Genomic DNA, 14,946 nt, shown 5'->3' with positions numbered 1-14,946 from the left:
TCGGGATAATGATGAATTTCATAAAAAGAAGCTTTTGTTTTTGGCTTTTTTTCTTATGTTCTTATATAAGACGCTGTAAACCAAATAAACGGTCTTTTCAAATCAGAAAATCAATTTTTTTCATTTTCCACTGAACTAAATTTAAAAAAAAATATAAATAAATAAGTATACACATTCTATTCAATAAAATTATCTTAACCAAATTTTGTTTTCTTATTTTTTTTATGAGCAATCTCCAAAATTCCAAAATGCTTTTTTGGGCTTTAGGATTAAATACAGAAGTTCAAATTCAATAAATATATAGAACTAATAATAGTCAATATTAATTGATATAATTTTTATATAGTTTTCATTCTGTTTTTAAGTTATACAAGATTTTCAATATATATAGATCAGAGCAAAAATTCAAAAATCTGTCTTTGCAATTTTTTATAATTTATGTGTTCTATCAATAGGATAATTCTTGAAACAATTTATTCATTATTGGAGGCTCTTGACAAAGAAGAAAAAATAACTTTTTGAATTAATTTTGCGGTTACAAATCCATCAAGATTCGTTCCTTCACGAGTGAGCGATAGTCACAACAAGGAATCACAAAATTAAACAGAAAATAAAAATATTCTAAACATTTTTTGAGCAATACTTGTATATACTGGTTTAGATGTGGTAATTGGTACATCCAGTCTTCGCTTAGATGACCGTTTGTATATTGTATCGTACACAAATTTAAATGGAAAGTGACTAAATTCAAAGGAAATTTCAAAAAAAATTATTATATCTTCATAAAAATTTGTCGACTGTTCTTATATGTTAAAATCTGATATGTATTAAATACATTACAAATAATTTTAAAATTAAAAATAAATCTATAAGAGGGAAAGTTGGTTGACAGTGTCTTTTAATAAGGTTATGTTTCCAATATAAATCTATTTTTTCGAATCATAAGAAATATATTTCAATTTTTAAAAAGTACAATATGTTTAACTTGATTTGTACTATTATCTGTGATCTTGATATCTCCTTCAGAATGGGGATAAAAAAGAAAAAACATCATTAACGTTCAAAAAGACGTTAAGTCACCTCAACTTACTCTTTTTTAAAAGTGGCAAAATGAACAAACAAGAGGAAATATTCCTAAATTCCAAATTTGACTACAAAGAATTTCTTAACAGCGGATTTCTTTCAGACTGTGAAGTTCATGTTTTTAAGAACGAAACAGAGTATGAAACAATAAAATCTCACCGCTACATTTTATCAAATTCATCTGAATTTTTCTTTAATATTTTCACGTCAGGTATGAAAGAAGCATCTACATGTATTGTTTCTGCAAAAGTAAATCCTGAAAACCTTCTTCCAAAAGTTATCTCATGGATGTATGATGGAAAACTTTCTTTTAACTTTGAACAAGTTGTCCCTTTATTGGCAATTTCAAGGTGCTATGTTATTCCCAAGCTTACTAGCGAATTACACAAATTTCTCAACAATAATTTGAACTCTTCCAATATCTTAAAGCTTGTTAAGAAATGCTATGACTTAGAACTACCATCTGAATTAGAAGCCCTTGAGAGTTATCTTACTAAATATCTTTTAGAAATCCCAATTGAAGATCTTTCAGATGAACTTGATGTATTTGTTTTTGCAAGAACAGTTAAAAAAGCTACAATGCCAACAGACATCAAGGTTAAACTCGTTTCAAAGTTTTTAGGAGAATATGAAACAAATCAAAATGAGAAAGAAGCACTTGCTTCAATATTTGATCCAAGTGAAAAAGGCTTAAAACAAATATTGGTAGAAAATCATGTGGATTGGCTTCCTGAGACATTCTTAAGATCCCTTCGTTAATTTGAAGATAAATCTTTCATCTTTGTATGACCAATAAAAACCAATTTTAAAATTTATATAATTTTCCCCAACTTCTTCTCAAAAGAGATTGTTGTGCATATAAAATATTATAATAAATTTATTTGAGTTCTCAGTAAACTTTAGAGATTTGAAACGTTTAATTTGTTAACGTTCCCTGAGTGTAAACTTTTCAAAAAATTCTAAATGAGTTTTTCGGCTCGAAACGAAGATCGCACATCTCAAGGAAATGAAAAAAAAATAATCTTAGGGAAAGAAACAATTAATTCCATACCAATTTTGTTGGAAAATTTTAGTCCAGAAACAAGTGTCCAGTTATATGACATCTTGGCAAATATGGATTGTAAAGAAACGTTTAATATAAATGCAACTCTGGCTAAAACATTTTTTTTAGAACAAAGTGCATCGCCGATGTCTGAATTCCTTAGAAAATTTTTACTTGATACCATTAAATTAAGTTCATTTCCTTCTCATGATTTTTGTAATGAGGATAGTGTTTCCAGTTTGCTTCATTTCTCATTTGCTGATCCTTTTAAGGCACAAATAGCAGATTCAATTCTCATCAAAATATTCGAAGATACTACAGAAAGAAACTATATTCCTATCAAATTTTATTCTGACCTTTTTGAAGGTATTCTCAAAAACCACAAAAAGATTTTCCTTTTACTCTTTTTATTACGATCAACAGATGGAATTCCAGCTGAAATTTTTCCAGCGATTTATGAATTATTACAAAAGCTATACATATGCCAAGACATTGATAATGATTCCGGGTTAATGTTTCTTATTCAACTTCTTCATTTTCATGGTTTTCAAATTGACTCTGAAATCATATTATCATTTTCTGAACGAATCTTTTTTCGCTTAGACGAAGAGCTTAACATAGCCTACCTCAAAATTTTAAGATATTCCAAAATTGCACCTCATGCATTTCTTAAACGTCTTCTTGAAATCTTAGAATCCGAATCTAAACTTTCCGTCGAGCTTACACTTGAAGTGTTTTTAACTTTTATTGAACAATGGAATCAGACTGAGAAAGAAGATATATATATAAAAATTCTTGAATGTATTCAGAAGTTTACATTGCATTCAATAGTTTATTCATTGGAATTAATTTATCGATTTAACTTCATGGAAAGAGTTAATATTAACTTGTTTAGAATAATTGTGGACTATATAGATTTTTGGGACCAAGATTGTGCAATTTTTTCAATAGTTACAATGTTAAGTAATGGGAAATCACAAGAAGAAAGGATTCAAATGTTACAAATTTTAACAGAACTGATCGAATCACATGAACTATCTGAGACAGAATTACCAGGAATGTATAGTGTGATTGATCAGTTGTATCAAATAGTTGAGGAATTCCAAAAAAATATTGTTCCAAATTTAAATTAAAAAATGTTAAGTAAAAATAATTTGAACTTTTTTGGAATCTGAATTTTTGATTTGTATTTTATTCAACATTTGAAAAATATTCATGATAATAATGCATTTCTTCATTTGGTGTTCAGAACTTTTTTTCAAGCATATACACTTAAAATATAAATAAAATTTTATAGTAAAAATTATTTGGTTAAATTCTGATTACTTGAGTATATGACTTTTATTTATATAAATCGAATATTTCGAAATTTGATCAAAAAATTATTACATAATTTTCTGATTATTTATACATATTAATATGCACAATAACATTGCTAAGTATACTATTAGGTTTTTTTATTAAGTGAATATTATTGAGTTTGCACGACGGTTTAAAACCGTGATTTATCATTCAAATATTTTACAGTTATTAACTTTTTGGATGGAAAATAATCGTCAATCGAAGAAAAAATGCAAGAAATCATGATTCTATTTGTAAATTTATCAATGCCACAAAAAGGGTTAACTTTGTTAGGTTACTCAAAAGCAAATTCATAAAAACAGTGATCAGACACAGGATAACTAATTTTTGAAAAACTAAATAGCTTGATGGCACTTTTTATGAAAAATTTTAATGGTTTATTATACTCAATTGAAAAGTTTATTTACTTAATTGTGAAAGATTCACTTTTTGAAGCCTTCACGAACGAAATCAGGAATTTCTGGAAAAAAACATAATAAAAGTAATGGTGCTGTATGCAGCACATAGTGCATAACGTTGAACCCATTTTCTCAATCTCACATATGAGGAAGACATAAAATATATCAATCTGGAAGAAAATATTGTGCTTGGACAAAGAAAGAAGATAATAAACTTAAAGATCTAAGCAGTGGCTTTGGCGGTGATCTCGATAAATTGATGAAATATTATTCTTATAGCTCTCCAGAGTCAAAAAAAGAAAATAATAAGAATGAACGTTAAGTAAAATTCTTAACTTTACTTGGCTATTTTTTGTGACAATAATTGGTCGGAACCACTCTATCAATTGATAGAGTAAGTAAGTAATTTAACTATTTCTGTATGACCTTCTGAAGATGCATAAATAAGTGCTGTATAAAATAATTTAAATAATTTTCAAATATTATTTTGAAATATCAAATTATTAAAATAAATTACATCTTTAACATTAATATCAATTCCTTCTTGTTCAAGAAGTAATTTAACTATTTCTGTATGGCCATTTTCAGATGCATAAATAAGTGCTGTGTCAAATAATTTAAATAATTTCTAAATATTATTTTGAAATATTAAATTATTAAAACAAATAATAAATAAAACAAATAAATATCTTTTGCATTTATATCAATTCCTTCTTGTTCAAGAAGTAATTTAACTATTTCTATCTGACCATAAAAAGATGCTCTAATAAGTGCTGTTCCAAATAATTTAAATAATTTCCAATTATTATTTTGAAATATAAAATTATTAAAACAAATAATAAATAAAATAAATAAATATCTTTTGCATTAATATCAATTCCTTCTTGTTCAAGAAGTAATTTAAATAAGTCTGTATGACCTTCTGAAGATGCAGACATAAGTGCTGTATTAAATAATTTAAATAATTTCCAATTATTATTTTGAAATATGAAATTATAAAAACAAATATTAAATAAAACAAATAAATATTTTTAGTATTAATATCAATTCCTTCTTGTTCAAGAAGTAATTTAACTATTTCTGTATGACCTTCTGAAGATGCATAAATAAGTGCTGTTTCAAATAATTTAAATAATTTCCAATTATTATTTTGAAATACGAAATTATAAAAACAAATATTAAATAAAACAAATAAATATTTTTAGCATTAATATCAATTCCTTCTTGTTCAAGAAGTAATTTAACTATTTCTGTATGACCTTTTGATGATGCTTCAAAAAGTGCTGTATAAAATAACTTAAATAATTTCCAAATATTATTTAAAATTATTAAATTATTAAAATAAATATTAAATAAAATAAATAAATACCTTTAGCATTAATATCAATTCCTTTTTGTTCAAGAAGTAATTTAACTATTTCTGTATAACCTTTTGAAGATGCATAAATAGGTGCTGTCCATAATAATTTAAATAATTCCCAATTGTTATTTTGAAATATGAAATTATTAAAATAAATATTAAATAAAACAAATAAATATTTTTGATATTAATATCAATTCCTTCTTGTTCAAGAAGTAATTTAACTATTTCTGTATGACCTTTTGATGATGCATTCATAAGTGCTGTTTCAAATAATTTAAATAATTTCCAAATATTATTTTGAAATATAAAATTATTAAAATAAACATCAAATAAAACAAATAAATTTTATCTTTTGCATTAATATCAATTCCTTTTTGTTCAAGAAGTAATTTAACTATTTCTGTATGACCTTTTGAAGATGCATAAATAAGTGCTGTCCATAATAATTTAAATAATTCCCAATTGTTATTTTGAAATACGAAATTATAAAAACAAATATCAAATAAAACAAATAAATATCTTTAGCATTTATATCAATTCCTTCTTGTTCAAGAAGTAATTTAACTATTTCTGTATGACCTTCTGAAGATGCATAAATAAGTGCTGTTTCAAATAATTTAAATAATTTCCAATTATTATTTTGAAATATAAAATTATTAAAATAAACATCAAATAAAACAAATAAATATCTTTAGCATTAATATCAATTCCTTCTTGTTCAAGAAGTAATTTAACTATTTCTGTATGACCTTTTGATGATGCTTCAAAAAGTGCTGTATAAAATAACTTAAATAATTTCCAAATATTATTTAAAATTATTAAATTACTAAAATAAATATTAAATAAAATAAATAAATACCTTTAGCATTAATATCAATTCCTTCTTGTTCAAGAAGTAATTCAACTATTTCTGTATGACCATTTCTAGATGCAGATATAAGTGCTGTAAAAAATATTTTAAATAATTTCCAATTATTATTTTGAAATATAAAATTATTAAAATAAACATCAAATAAAACAAATAAATTTTATCTTTAGCATTAATATCAATTCCTTCTTGTTCAAGAAGTAATTTAACTATTTCTATATGACCATACCAAGATGCTTCTCTAAGTGCTGTATAAAATAACTTAAATAATTTCCAAATATTATTTAAAATTATTAAATTATTAAAACAAATATTAAATAAAATAAATAAATACCTTTAGCATTAATATCAATTCCTTTTTGTTCAAGAAGTAATTTAACTATTTCTATATAACAATTTCTAGATGCATATATAAGTGCTGTCCATAATATTTTAAATAATTTCCAAATATTATTTAGAAATATAAAATAATTAAAACAAATATTAAATAAAATAAATAAATATTTTTAGCATTAACATCAATTCCTTTTTGGCCAAGAAGTAATTTAACTATTTCGATATGACCATTTAAAGATGCACAAATAAGTGCTGTATCAAACATATTAAATAATTCTCAAATATTATATTGAAACATTAAATTATTAAAACAAATTATATTTTTAATGTTTACGTCAATTTTTTGTTCCATGATATATTTAAAAAGTTCAAAGTTTCCTGATTCTGACGAAAAAACTAAAATATCTTTTGGTGTTTGATTTTTTTTAAGAAAAGATTTTACGAGAAATATATTTCCGATTCTTGAAGTTTCGTTAATAATATCATCATTTATTTTCATTCCTTCTTTCAATAAAAAAGCAAAAATTTCATAATTATGATAAAAAATACATTTCCTTCCTAATTCTTCTAAATTATCAATTTTCTTTATTTTGTATTCGTATAAATATATGAAGATATCATTTTGATGAAATTTAATTGCAGTTTCGTATGCATCTTCAAATGATGAATGATTTTGTTCACATAAATGAATGATTTCTTCATTTCCACCTGCAACTGCATATTTACCTGTGTTTTCGACTTTAGCGCCATTCATAAGTAAATATTTAAAACATTTAACAGAAGAAAAAAATGCTGCATAATCAATTAATGAAACATGTTTTTGATTAACTAATGAATATCTTTCATAAATTGATGGTTCAATTGTTTTATTAAAATCAAAATTTGTTTGTGTTGATATTTCTTGAAGTTTTTCTATTTCATCATTTCGAATTATTTTTGCAATTTCATTTGGATTATGTCCTTCTCTAATTAATTTCTTATGAAGTTCCCAATTATTCTTTGAAAGCTCATCATAATTTTTAAAAAAAGAACCATATAATGGATGGTAATAATTCATTTTTATGATTTCTCTTCTTTCTGTTTTGTAATGAGCAAAATAAGGTGAAAAAATGTTTTTAGTGATATTTTTATCTATTAGATTTTGCGATATCATTTTTTCTATTAAATAATATGGTATAAAAGTTTGGGTTTTAAAAACTGTTAATATTTTAGGATCAATTTTTTGAATTTCTTCTTTCGTTTGAATTAATTCTAAATATCTTAAATACAAATCATTTACATTGACTTTCGAACAAAATGCATGACATACTAAAGCACAAATAGTTAAGTTACATGAATAAGGAAATTTTGGGTCAAATAATTTCATTGTTTGTTCAATTGATAAATTTAGATTTTCTTCAGTTAAATTAAATATGATATGTTCAAGTTTAACTAGAAGATTGATTTCAACATACTGTGATTTAGAATTTTCAATTATTTTGGTGTTCGAATCACCATTAGACATTCTGTATTTATAAATGTTATCGTCAATAACTCCATGGCCATTGTTCAGAAAATTAGGCCTAATTTTCCTCAAATTTTTAAAATCAAGCCATTAAAATGTATTTTTTAAACGAAAATAATTGTAAACAAAAAATCACAGATAGCTAATTAATAAAAAAGAAATCAATTGGTTTTTATGTTTAATTTAATGGGTGTGATTTATTCACATGGTGCAGTCTTTGTGCTTAAAATGATTGAAACAATGAATCCGTAAAGACCCAAAACTTCACCGAAAATGAGAATAAGCATTGCTCCCATGATCAAACGTGGTTGTTCAGCCATAGCACGAGCGGCAGCGTCACCGGCAACACCAATACACATGCCTGAAGCAAGACCTGTTAAAGCGACGGAGAGACCACCTGCAAGATTTGCATATCCTCTGAAAAGTGGATATGGTGGTCTAACGCTTGGTGCAATAATAACTGCTGTAACTAACCCATAAATACCAACGATACCAGCCATAATGATTGGCATTAAACCACGATAAATGAATTCAGGATGCATTGAACAAACAGCAAAAACACCAATGGCTGATTTGGCAGTTCCATAACCAGAACCTATGGCTGTGAATGCAAGGGCGATGGCAACACCTAAGAAGGAGAAAAAGGTTGCAACAACTGGGCAATCTTCGTTCGACATATTAAAACTACCAAGACCAACCAAATTGCAATTGAATTTGGAATGATAAGAATTGAATATGCCGATCAAAATTCGATTAAATTTTTTTATCGCTCGGTTGAGGAAACAGCAAAAAATGGAATTATATTCATTAAAATGACAAATTAATACGATGCCTATCTTTGAAACATATTGCTCTTACTATCTTATCTGATTTCTTAAATATATCTAATATGATCTTATGATTTTTGAAAATAGAATTTAATTCAATAGTTGAAATTCCAAATCAAAAAAAAATCATCTTTGGATTACTAACGCCTATTAATGCTTTCATAAACATCCCAATATTTATCTTTTAGAAAGATCATTTTCTTCAAGTAAAGACTTATTTATCTTTTAGATAATTACTCAAAGAATAAATAAATATAAACGACCGTTAACAACCCAAACAAATTTTGTCACTTTTCAGAAATGTCATCAGACACCCAAGTCACCACTATTACACTCGAAAACAAGCCCGAACTAAAGATTCCTGAAGACAACACAGAACAATCACCTCTTATTCCATATTCTTATAATATTTGCTTTGTTAATCAAACTCTTTTTTATTCATCAAATGGAGTTCTTTATTATGTTGATTTATCATCTCCTGGACATACATATTCATGGCAACAAGATCCACTTCTTCCTTTCAAGCGACGTTATGGCCAATCAATGTCAGTTGTTAAACAAAGTATTTTATTTTTTGGGGGTTTGGATGAAAATGGCATTTACTTCAATGATGCATGGATTTTCCACCCAACACAAGATAAGTTAAGCGAGAGATGGACATATATTACAACATCCATTTCACAAAGAGCATTTCATGGAGCTACAGGTGATCCGAATGGGAATCTTGTAATATGTGGAGGGCGTTATGAGGATCAAGTATTTGATGATTTTTATGTACTCAATTGCACAACAAATGTTGTCACCAAAATTGATTTTGATTTCAACTTCAAATTCTATAATCATTCTCTTACACAATTACCAGACAACAAAGTTTGCCTCATAGGTGGCTATAACGAGCAAAAGAAAGTAAATTCGGACATAATTCTTGTTGACATTGAATCAAAAAGCATTGAAAAAGTGGAAACAGATTATCACAACGCTGATGTCGATTGTGTTAATGTTACACATTGTTTTGATCTTCTAATGGTTTCCGGGAATCGAAGTCCAGAGAAAAACATCAAAGAGTTAATGATGTTTCATTTCGGACATAAGATATGGATTCCATTATCATCTCCAAAACTTAATCCTTTTGAGCCATTCTTTTGTTTTAAGAACCCTAAAGACCCTGGTTCATTCTCAATGGTTGGTATTGATCTTTCACAAATCATAGTTTATAAAATCTTTCAAAACAAATTTGACACCTTTTCTTGTGATAACCCTGAATACATTCGCTTTTTAGAGCGAAACTTACGTTCTGGGGTGAATATCTTCAAAGGTCTTACACCACCAATTTTGTTACAAGTAGCCAAAGAACGTAAAGTAGTCAAAGATATGAAGAAACGTCTTCGTCAACTTATAGCATCTAATGGTCTTGGGACAGAAGATAAGATTCATTCCATAGAACAAATCGAAAAGAATTATCATTCCATGACGAAACTTGCTAACTTTTGTTTCTCACTTAAGAAGAAGATCACTGAAATTAAATATGAAATACCAAATTTTGAAGAACCAAATGTTCATGAATCGATATTACAAATCTTAGATCAACGCAAACAACTTAAAGAATATGAAGAAACAGCCACTCAAGAAGCAGAAAGTTTATCAAATCGCATTGAAATATTAACACTTTTAAAGCAATCGATTGATAGTAATGTCGAAGAAGTTAACGTCAACAAAACAAATGAAACGATGTGTGCATCACAACAATTATCAGAGAAGATCACAATACTTAAAGAACAAATCCAAGAACTTAATACTGAACTCACTCAAAAACTTCAAATGTATACAAGTTTAAAGAAGTTAATACTTTCTAATCAAGATCAATTATGGAAAGTTCATAAGTTCCAACAACAATCGAGTTATGACACACGTGAAATATGTCTTCAATATTATAACAAATGTGAAGAAGTATTAGTTTCACGTTTCCGAGAGATCAATGATTATTCCAATGATAAGAACATGCGAAGTACAGCGATGTCATCAGTCACATTACCAGTTTCATATGAAAACATGCAAAAGTTATCCGGCGAAGGTAAAGAACATTTACGACAAATATCAGAAGCAATTACATTGTTGTCAAAGTCTTCGATTGGATGCGAAAGTATCGCCTTAAATAAGGCAATCAAAGAGTTGGACGCTATGTCCGCGTGGAGCGAAAGCGTGTGCAAAGAGTTGCAAAATAATAAGGTGACGCCACTCGCGCTCGGGCAAGTGGAGCAAAGGAAAACGTCGTCAACAAGCAGCAGAAGAAGAAGAAGCTCAGGAAGTAGGTCTGACTCCAGATCGGGCTCCTCGTCAAGATCAAGAATGAGGGGGTCAATAGAGGTGCTGAAGGAAACAGCAGGAAAGTGGAGCGCGTTCTCTAACGACTTGAAGAGACTATTAAAGAAACTCTCCGCAGATACTTGCAGAGACTGAATAAACGTTCGTATTAAATGTGATTTTGGTAAAGAAATGAATTCCGTTTTCGAATATTAATTATCTTAAGATAGTTCTGATCTTTTACATCTAATTTACCTTAAAATGTCTTTTTGTTTGAATTGCTTTGCGCTGAAAACAAGAGCATTATCGTGAAAAATTTAAGGAATGATGTTGCGGGTATTGGTTGTGATTTGCTTATAATTGGATAATTATTTGCATTGAAAGTGGTTATATAGTTTTGTGAGATTGAGAATTCTTTGTTCAAAGATGACAATATTATGCAATCAAAAATATTAATTATTATACCAATTTTTACAAATTATATTGCTTATATCAAAGAACTGTTATTAAAAGTGATTTCAAGTAATGTGACCTAAATACGATAAATTTTTCTATCTAAGTTATTGTAGTAACCCTTCCATTGATTAAACATTGACTCACTATTCATTTATCCATTATTAAAGAAATATAAAAGATATATGTTTATTTGAAAGAACATAGCTGCTAGTATTTATATTTGAATTAAAAATGCTTGTACAAAATCAATCAATATTTTTTAAATATTTAAAATGTTTTAATATTGTTTTATTAACAAATATTTTAAATACGAATAACCATTATGAATATTATCGTTTTGCTTTTGAAGAAACCGGACGTATAATCTTTGGAACAGATTTTTGGCTCTTCTTTGGGCTGGGCTGTTGAAGCTCTCTCCCATAATGTGGGTTTGCAGTTGTTGGTCTTTCTTCGATTTTATCTCTCATCATTTCGGATACAATAGGGTCTTTGAATGCAAGTGAACCATAGTTAACATGAGATGAAACATGTGGCGAGAGAGGTTCAGACTTTTGTTTAGTTTTAAGCGGTGAATCAATTTGCACTTTCCTTTCAGCTCGAGAAGGTCTTGGCGAATGCTCTCTGGGCTTTATTCGCTTTTCATCAAGATATATAAGCTGAGGAAGAAGTTTTGATACTGTTTCTTTGTAATCTGGTATTTGTGCTGCTGGATTTCCTGCTAACGTAATTGCTTTTAGCCTACTACATAATTGAAGAACTTCAATGTTGTTGATGTTTGTGATTTTGTTATCTTCTAGATCTAAAATTCGAAGTTTTTCCATGCCCATAAGTTCAAAAAGATCTGAAATATTGTTAAAAGCAAGATAAAGCTCTTCGAGATTTTGAGAAAGAGTTGAAATTCCATCTAAAGATGTGATATTACAGCGAGCTAAAGAAAGATATCGCAAGTTAACTAAAGTACAGCCAATATCTCGGATACTTGGAATAATGGAGTTACTCAATCGAAGCTTTTTCATGTTAGGGAAGGTATCACCAAGAAATGAAAGAGATAACTCTCGTAAATCTACAATAGCTTCTAAGGATGATAATTTTGTAAAATCACGGCTTGAATTAAAAGAAAAAAGGTCATCTGCATGTATCTCTTCCTTGGTATCATCAAAAAATAGAGTAACGTGAGTAAGCATTACAAATTAAATTAACGTACACATAAACGTCTTTACATGTAACAATTTTTGAGATGTTTATATTGATGGAAGATAATTATGCAGACAAAACTTGTTTAAGACTAACATATAATCATTAAACCTGATTATCAGTCATTCCATTTGAAATCTTTCCATTAATATTTTATATTGCTCGGTATATTGCTATATGCTTTTTACTTACAAAAAATAATTTAAATAAATCAGATTGTTATCTCTTTATTTGTCATACACAAAACATTATTAAAAATTTAGTTTTAAAATCAAATAAATTATATAAAATATTTATTAATTCTAACAAATAAAATATTTTATTTATTAATTCCCAATTTTTTCAACAGAATATTAAATTGTTGCTCTATAATCATGCAAAGCTGGTCAAGTTCAGTTAGTTGTGGTATTAATTTTTTGAACTTTTCATTTAAAGGTTTCAGCAAACCATTTTCTTTGACTTTTTTCATTAAGAAATACACGTCCACTATCATTCCACTTGCGAACATTATATACAAAACTGGATGAAATTGTTCAGCACCTGCAAACATTGGAATAGCAAATTTAGCATTTCCAACTTTCCACCATTTGCATCCCAAAATTATCAACAATTCTTTATGGTCTTCAACATTATTCATATTTCTAATAAACTTATAACTAATCGAATACATATTATCTTCCATCAAATAAACGGCCGCTTCCTTATCATAACCGGCAATCTTCAATAGGAACGATCCTTCTTCATACATTTTCATTGAGAAAAGTGACATCGCTGTTGTTTTCAATTGCATTTTAACGTTCTCGTCCAATTCATTTTTATTATTATTAATCATTAATAACATTATGGAATATATCGAAAGGTATAAAAAGTTTTCTTTAGAAGGATCAGGATCGAATAACAATTCCGCTGCTTCTTTAAAATCACCCAGAAATATTAAGGATGAAAATTTCAATTTTTTGATTATGTTTATATCATTTTCGATAATGTTTCTATAGAATTGCAAATATAATTTTTCGAATTCTCCATTTTTCCCTGTGCAATATTTAGTGTGTAATCTCATTATAGTTTCATTTCTTTTGTTCAGATATATCCATGAATCACGTGCCAAAGATGAATAGCATTGATTTTCTTTTCTATTTCTAATATAATTTATAATGTTTTCATCTTCAGTCGGCGCAGGTAAATATTTAGAGTTGTTACTGATTTGTTTCCAATCAGAAATACGTATAAACTTAACGATGCTATCGATAGTTTTTATCAATAACAATGAATTGTTAATGACTTTATAACTTTGGATTAAATATGGGCAAATATTAATAGTTTTGTTTTCATACTTAAATAATGTGCGGCCATTCGATATACCAAATAATATGTTATTATATATACCAAATTGTAATGATTGAAGTCCAAACAAATTTAAATGTTCATGACTTGATTCTTGTGTATTAGAATTATAAAACTTAATCGAACCATCGTTATAACCTATTACAAATAACTCATTAAATGTCGCTAAACTTAATACTTCGCCTTCGATTTGACGTGGCCTAATGCCGCCAACAAATTGTATCCCATCTAATGAATATGTGTAAAACATTACTGTATGATCTCGTTGTAACACATAAAATTTTCCCGATTTTTGATTAGAATACATTTCATCAATTGATAAATCAATGATCTCCGATTTAAGTATTAATGGACGCTCTTTGCCCTCGATAAATATCCCTAATACATGCGAGTCACGTTGAACTATAATTGCGCCATGATGTGAACCATAACATTTAATGATTGTACCATGCGATTTAAATGTTGTAACTTTACGCGTGCCAAGATCAACAATTCCAATGTCTTTATTGGTTTGCCAATAAACACGGAGTTTAGGTGTATCATATAAGAGAAATGTAATCGGTTCCGTTGAAACTTTAAAACGTTTCATATCAATAGTATCATATAAATTGCCAAAAATAAGATACCCTGTCTTGGTTCCTAAGACATACCATGTGCCATCACTATCATACGAAGTAATTTCAGATGGAAATGTTGGATCAATTGATGTAATACGCGTTTTTTTCAAATCAAAAAATGAAAGACCGATAGGATCATAGAAGACCGTTAAGTATCTATCGTTTAACGGACTTAAAACCGCTGAAACCGGAGTTGAATTCGAAAGTTTACATTGGATGTTAGCTTTGACTGTGTACATGTTCTTTCGCAT

The 14,946-nt window shown here is 27.7% G+C and overlaps 4 protein-coding genes across 4 annotated transcripts; 2 read left to right on the top strand and 2 right to left on the bottom strand.

Moving 5' to 3' along the window:
• Positions 1-1,296: 1,296 nt before the first annotated feature.
• On the top strand, positions 1,297-1,842 carry GO595_000657 (BTB/POZ domain containing protein; the record flags this gene model as incomplete). The annotated part of the gene is made up of 1 exon (XM_067919940.1): positions 1,297-1,842. The coding sequence occupies one exon, from the start codon at positions 1,297-1,299 to the stop codon at positions 1,840-1,842; it is 546 nt and encodes a 181-aa protein (XP_067779126.1).
• A 6,311-nt stretch (positions 1,843-8,153) lies between these two features.
• GO595_000656 (V-type proton ATPase 16 kDa proteolipid subunit) lies at positions 8,154-8,633 on the bottom strand (the record flags this gene model as incomplete). Its single annotated transcript, XM_067919929.1, has 1 exon — positions 8,154-8,633. The coding sequence occupies one exon, from the start codon at positions 8,631-8,633 to the stop codon at positions 8,154-8,156; it is 480 nt and encodes a 159-aa protein (XP_067779125.1).
• Positions 8,634-9,083: 450 nt separating this feature from the next.
• GO595_000655 (Kelch motif family protein) lies at positions 9,084-11,240 on the top strand (the record flags this gene model as incomplete). The annotated part of the gene is made up of 1 exon (XM_067919918.1): positions 9,084-11,240. One exon carries the CDS (start codon positions 9,084-9,086, stop codon positions 11,238-11,240), a length of 2,157 nt encoding a protein of 718 aa, XP_067779124.1.
• Positions 11,241-11,869: 629 nt separating this feature from the next.
• Positions 11,870-14,946, bottom strand: GO595_000654 (leucine-rich repeat-containing protein 56; the record flags this gene model as incomplete). The annotated part of the gene is made up of 2 exons (XM_067919907.1): positions 11,870-12,615; positions 14,166-14,946. 2 exons carry the CDS (start codon positions 14,944-14,946, stop codon positions 11,870-11,872), a joined length of 1,527 nt encoding a protein of 508 aa, XP_067779123.1.

This window comes from Histomonas meleagridis, assembly GCF_020186115.1.
Source record: "Histomonas meleagridis strain 2922-C6/04-10x chromosome Unknown contig_11, whole genome shotgun sequence".
NCBI lineage: Eukaryota > Parabasalia > Tritrichomonadida > Dientamoebidae > Histomonas > Histomonas meleagridis.
The sequence above is the reverse complement of the archived record's forward strand: the minus strand, read 5'-3'. Positions and strand labels throughout refer to the sequence as shown.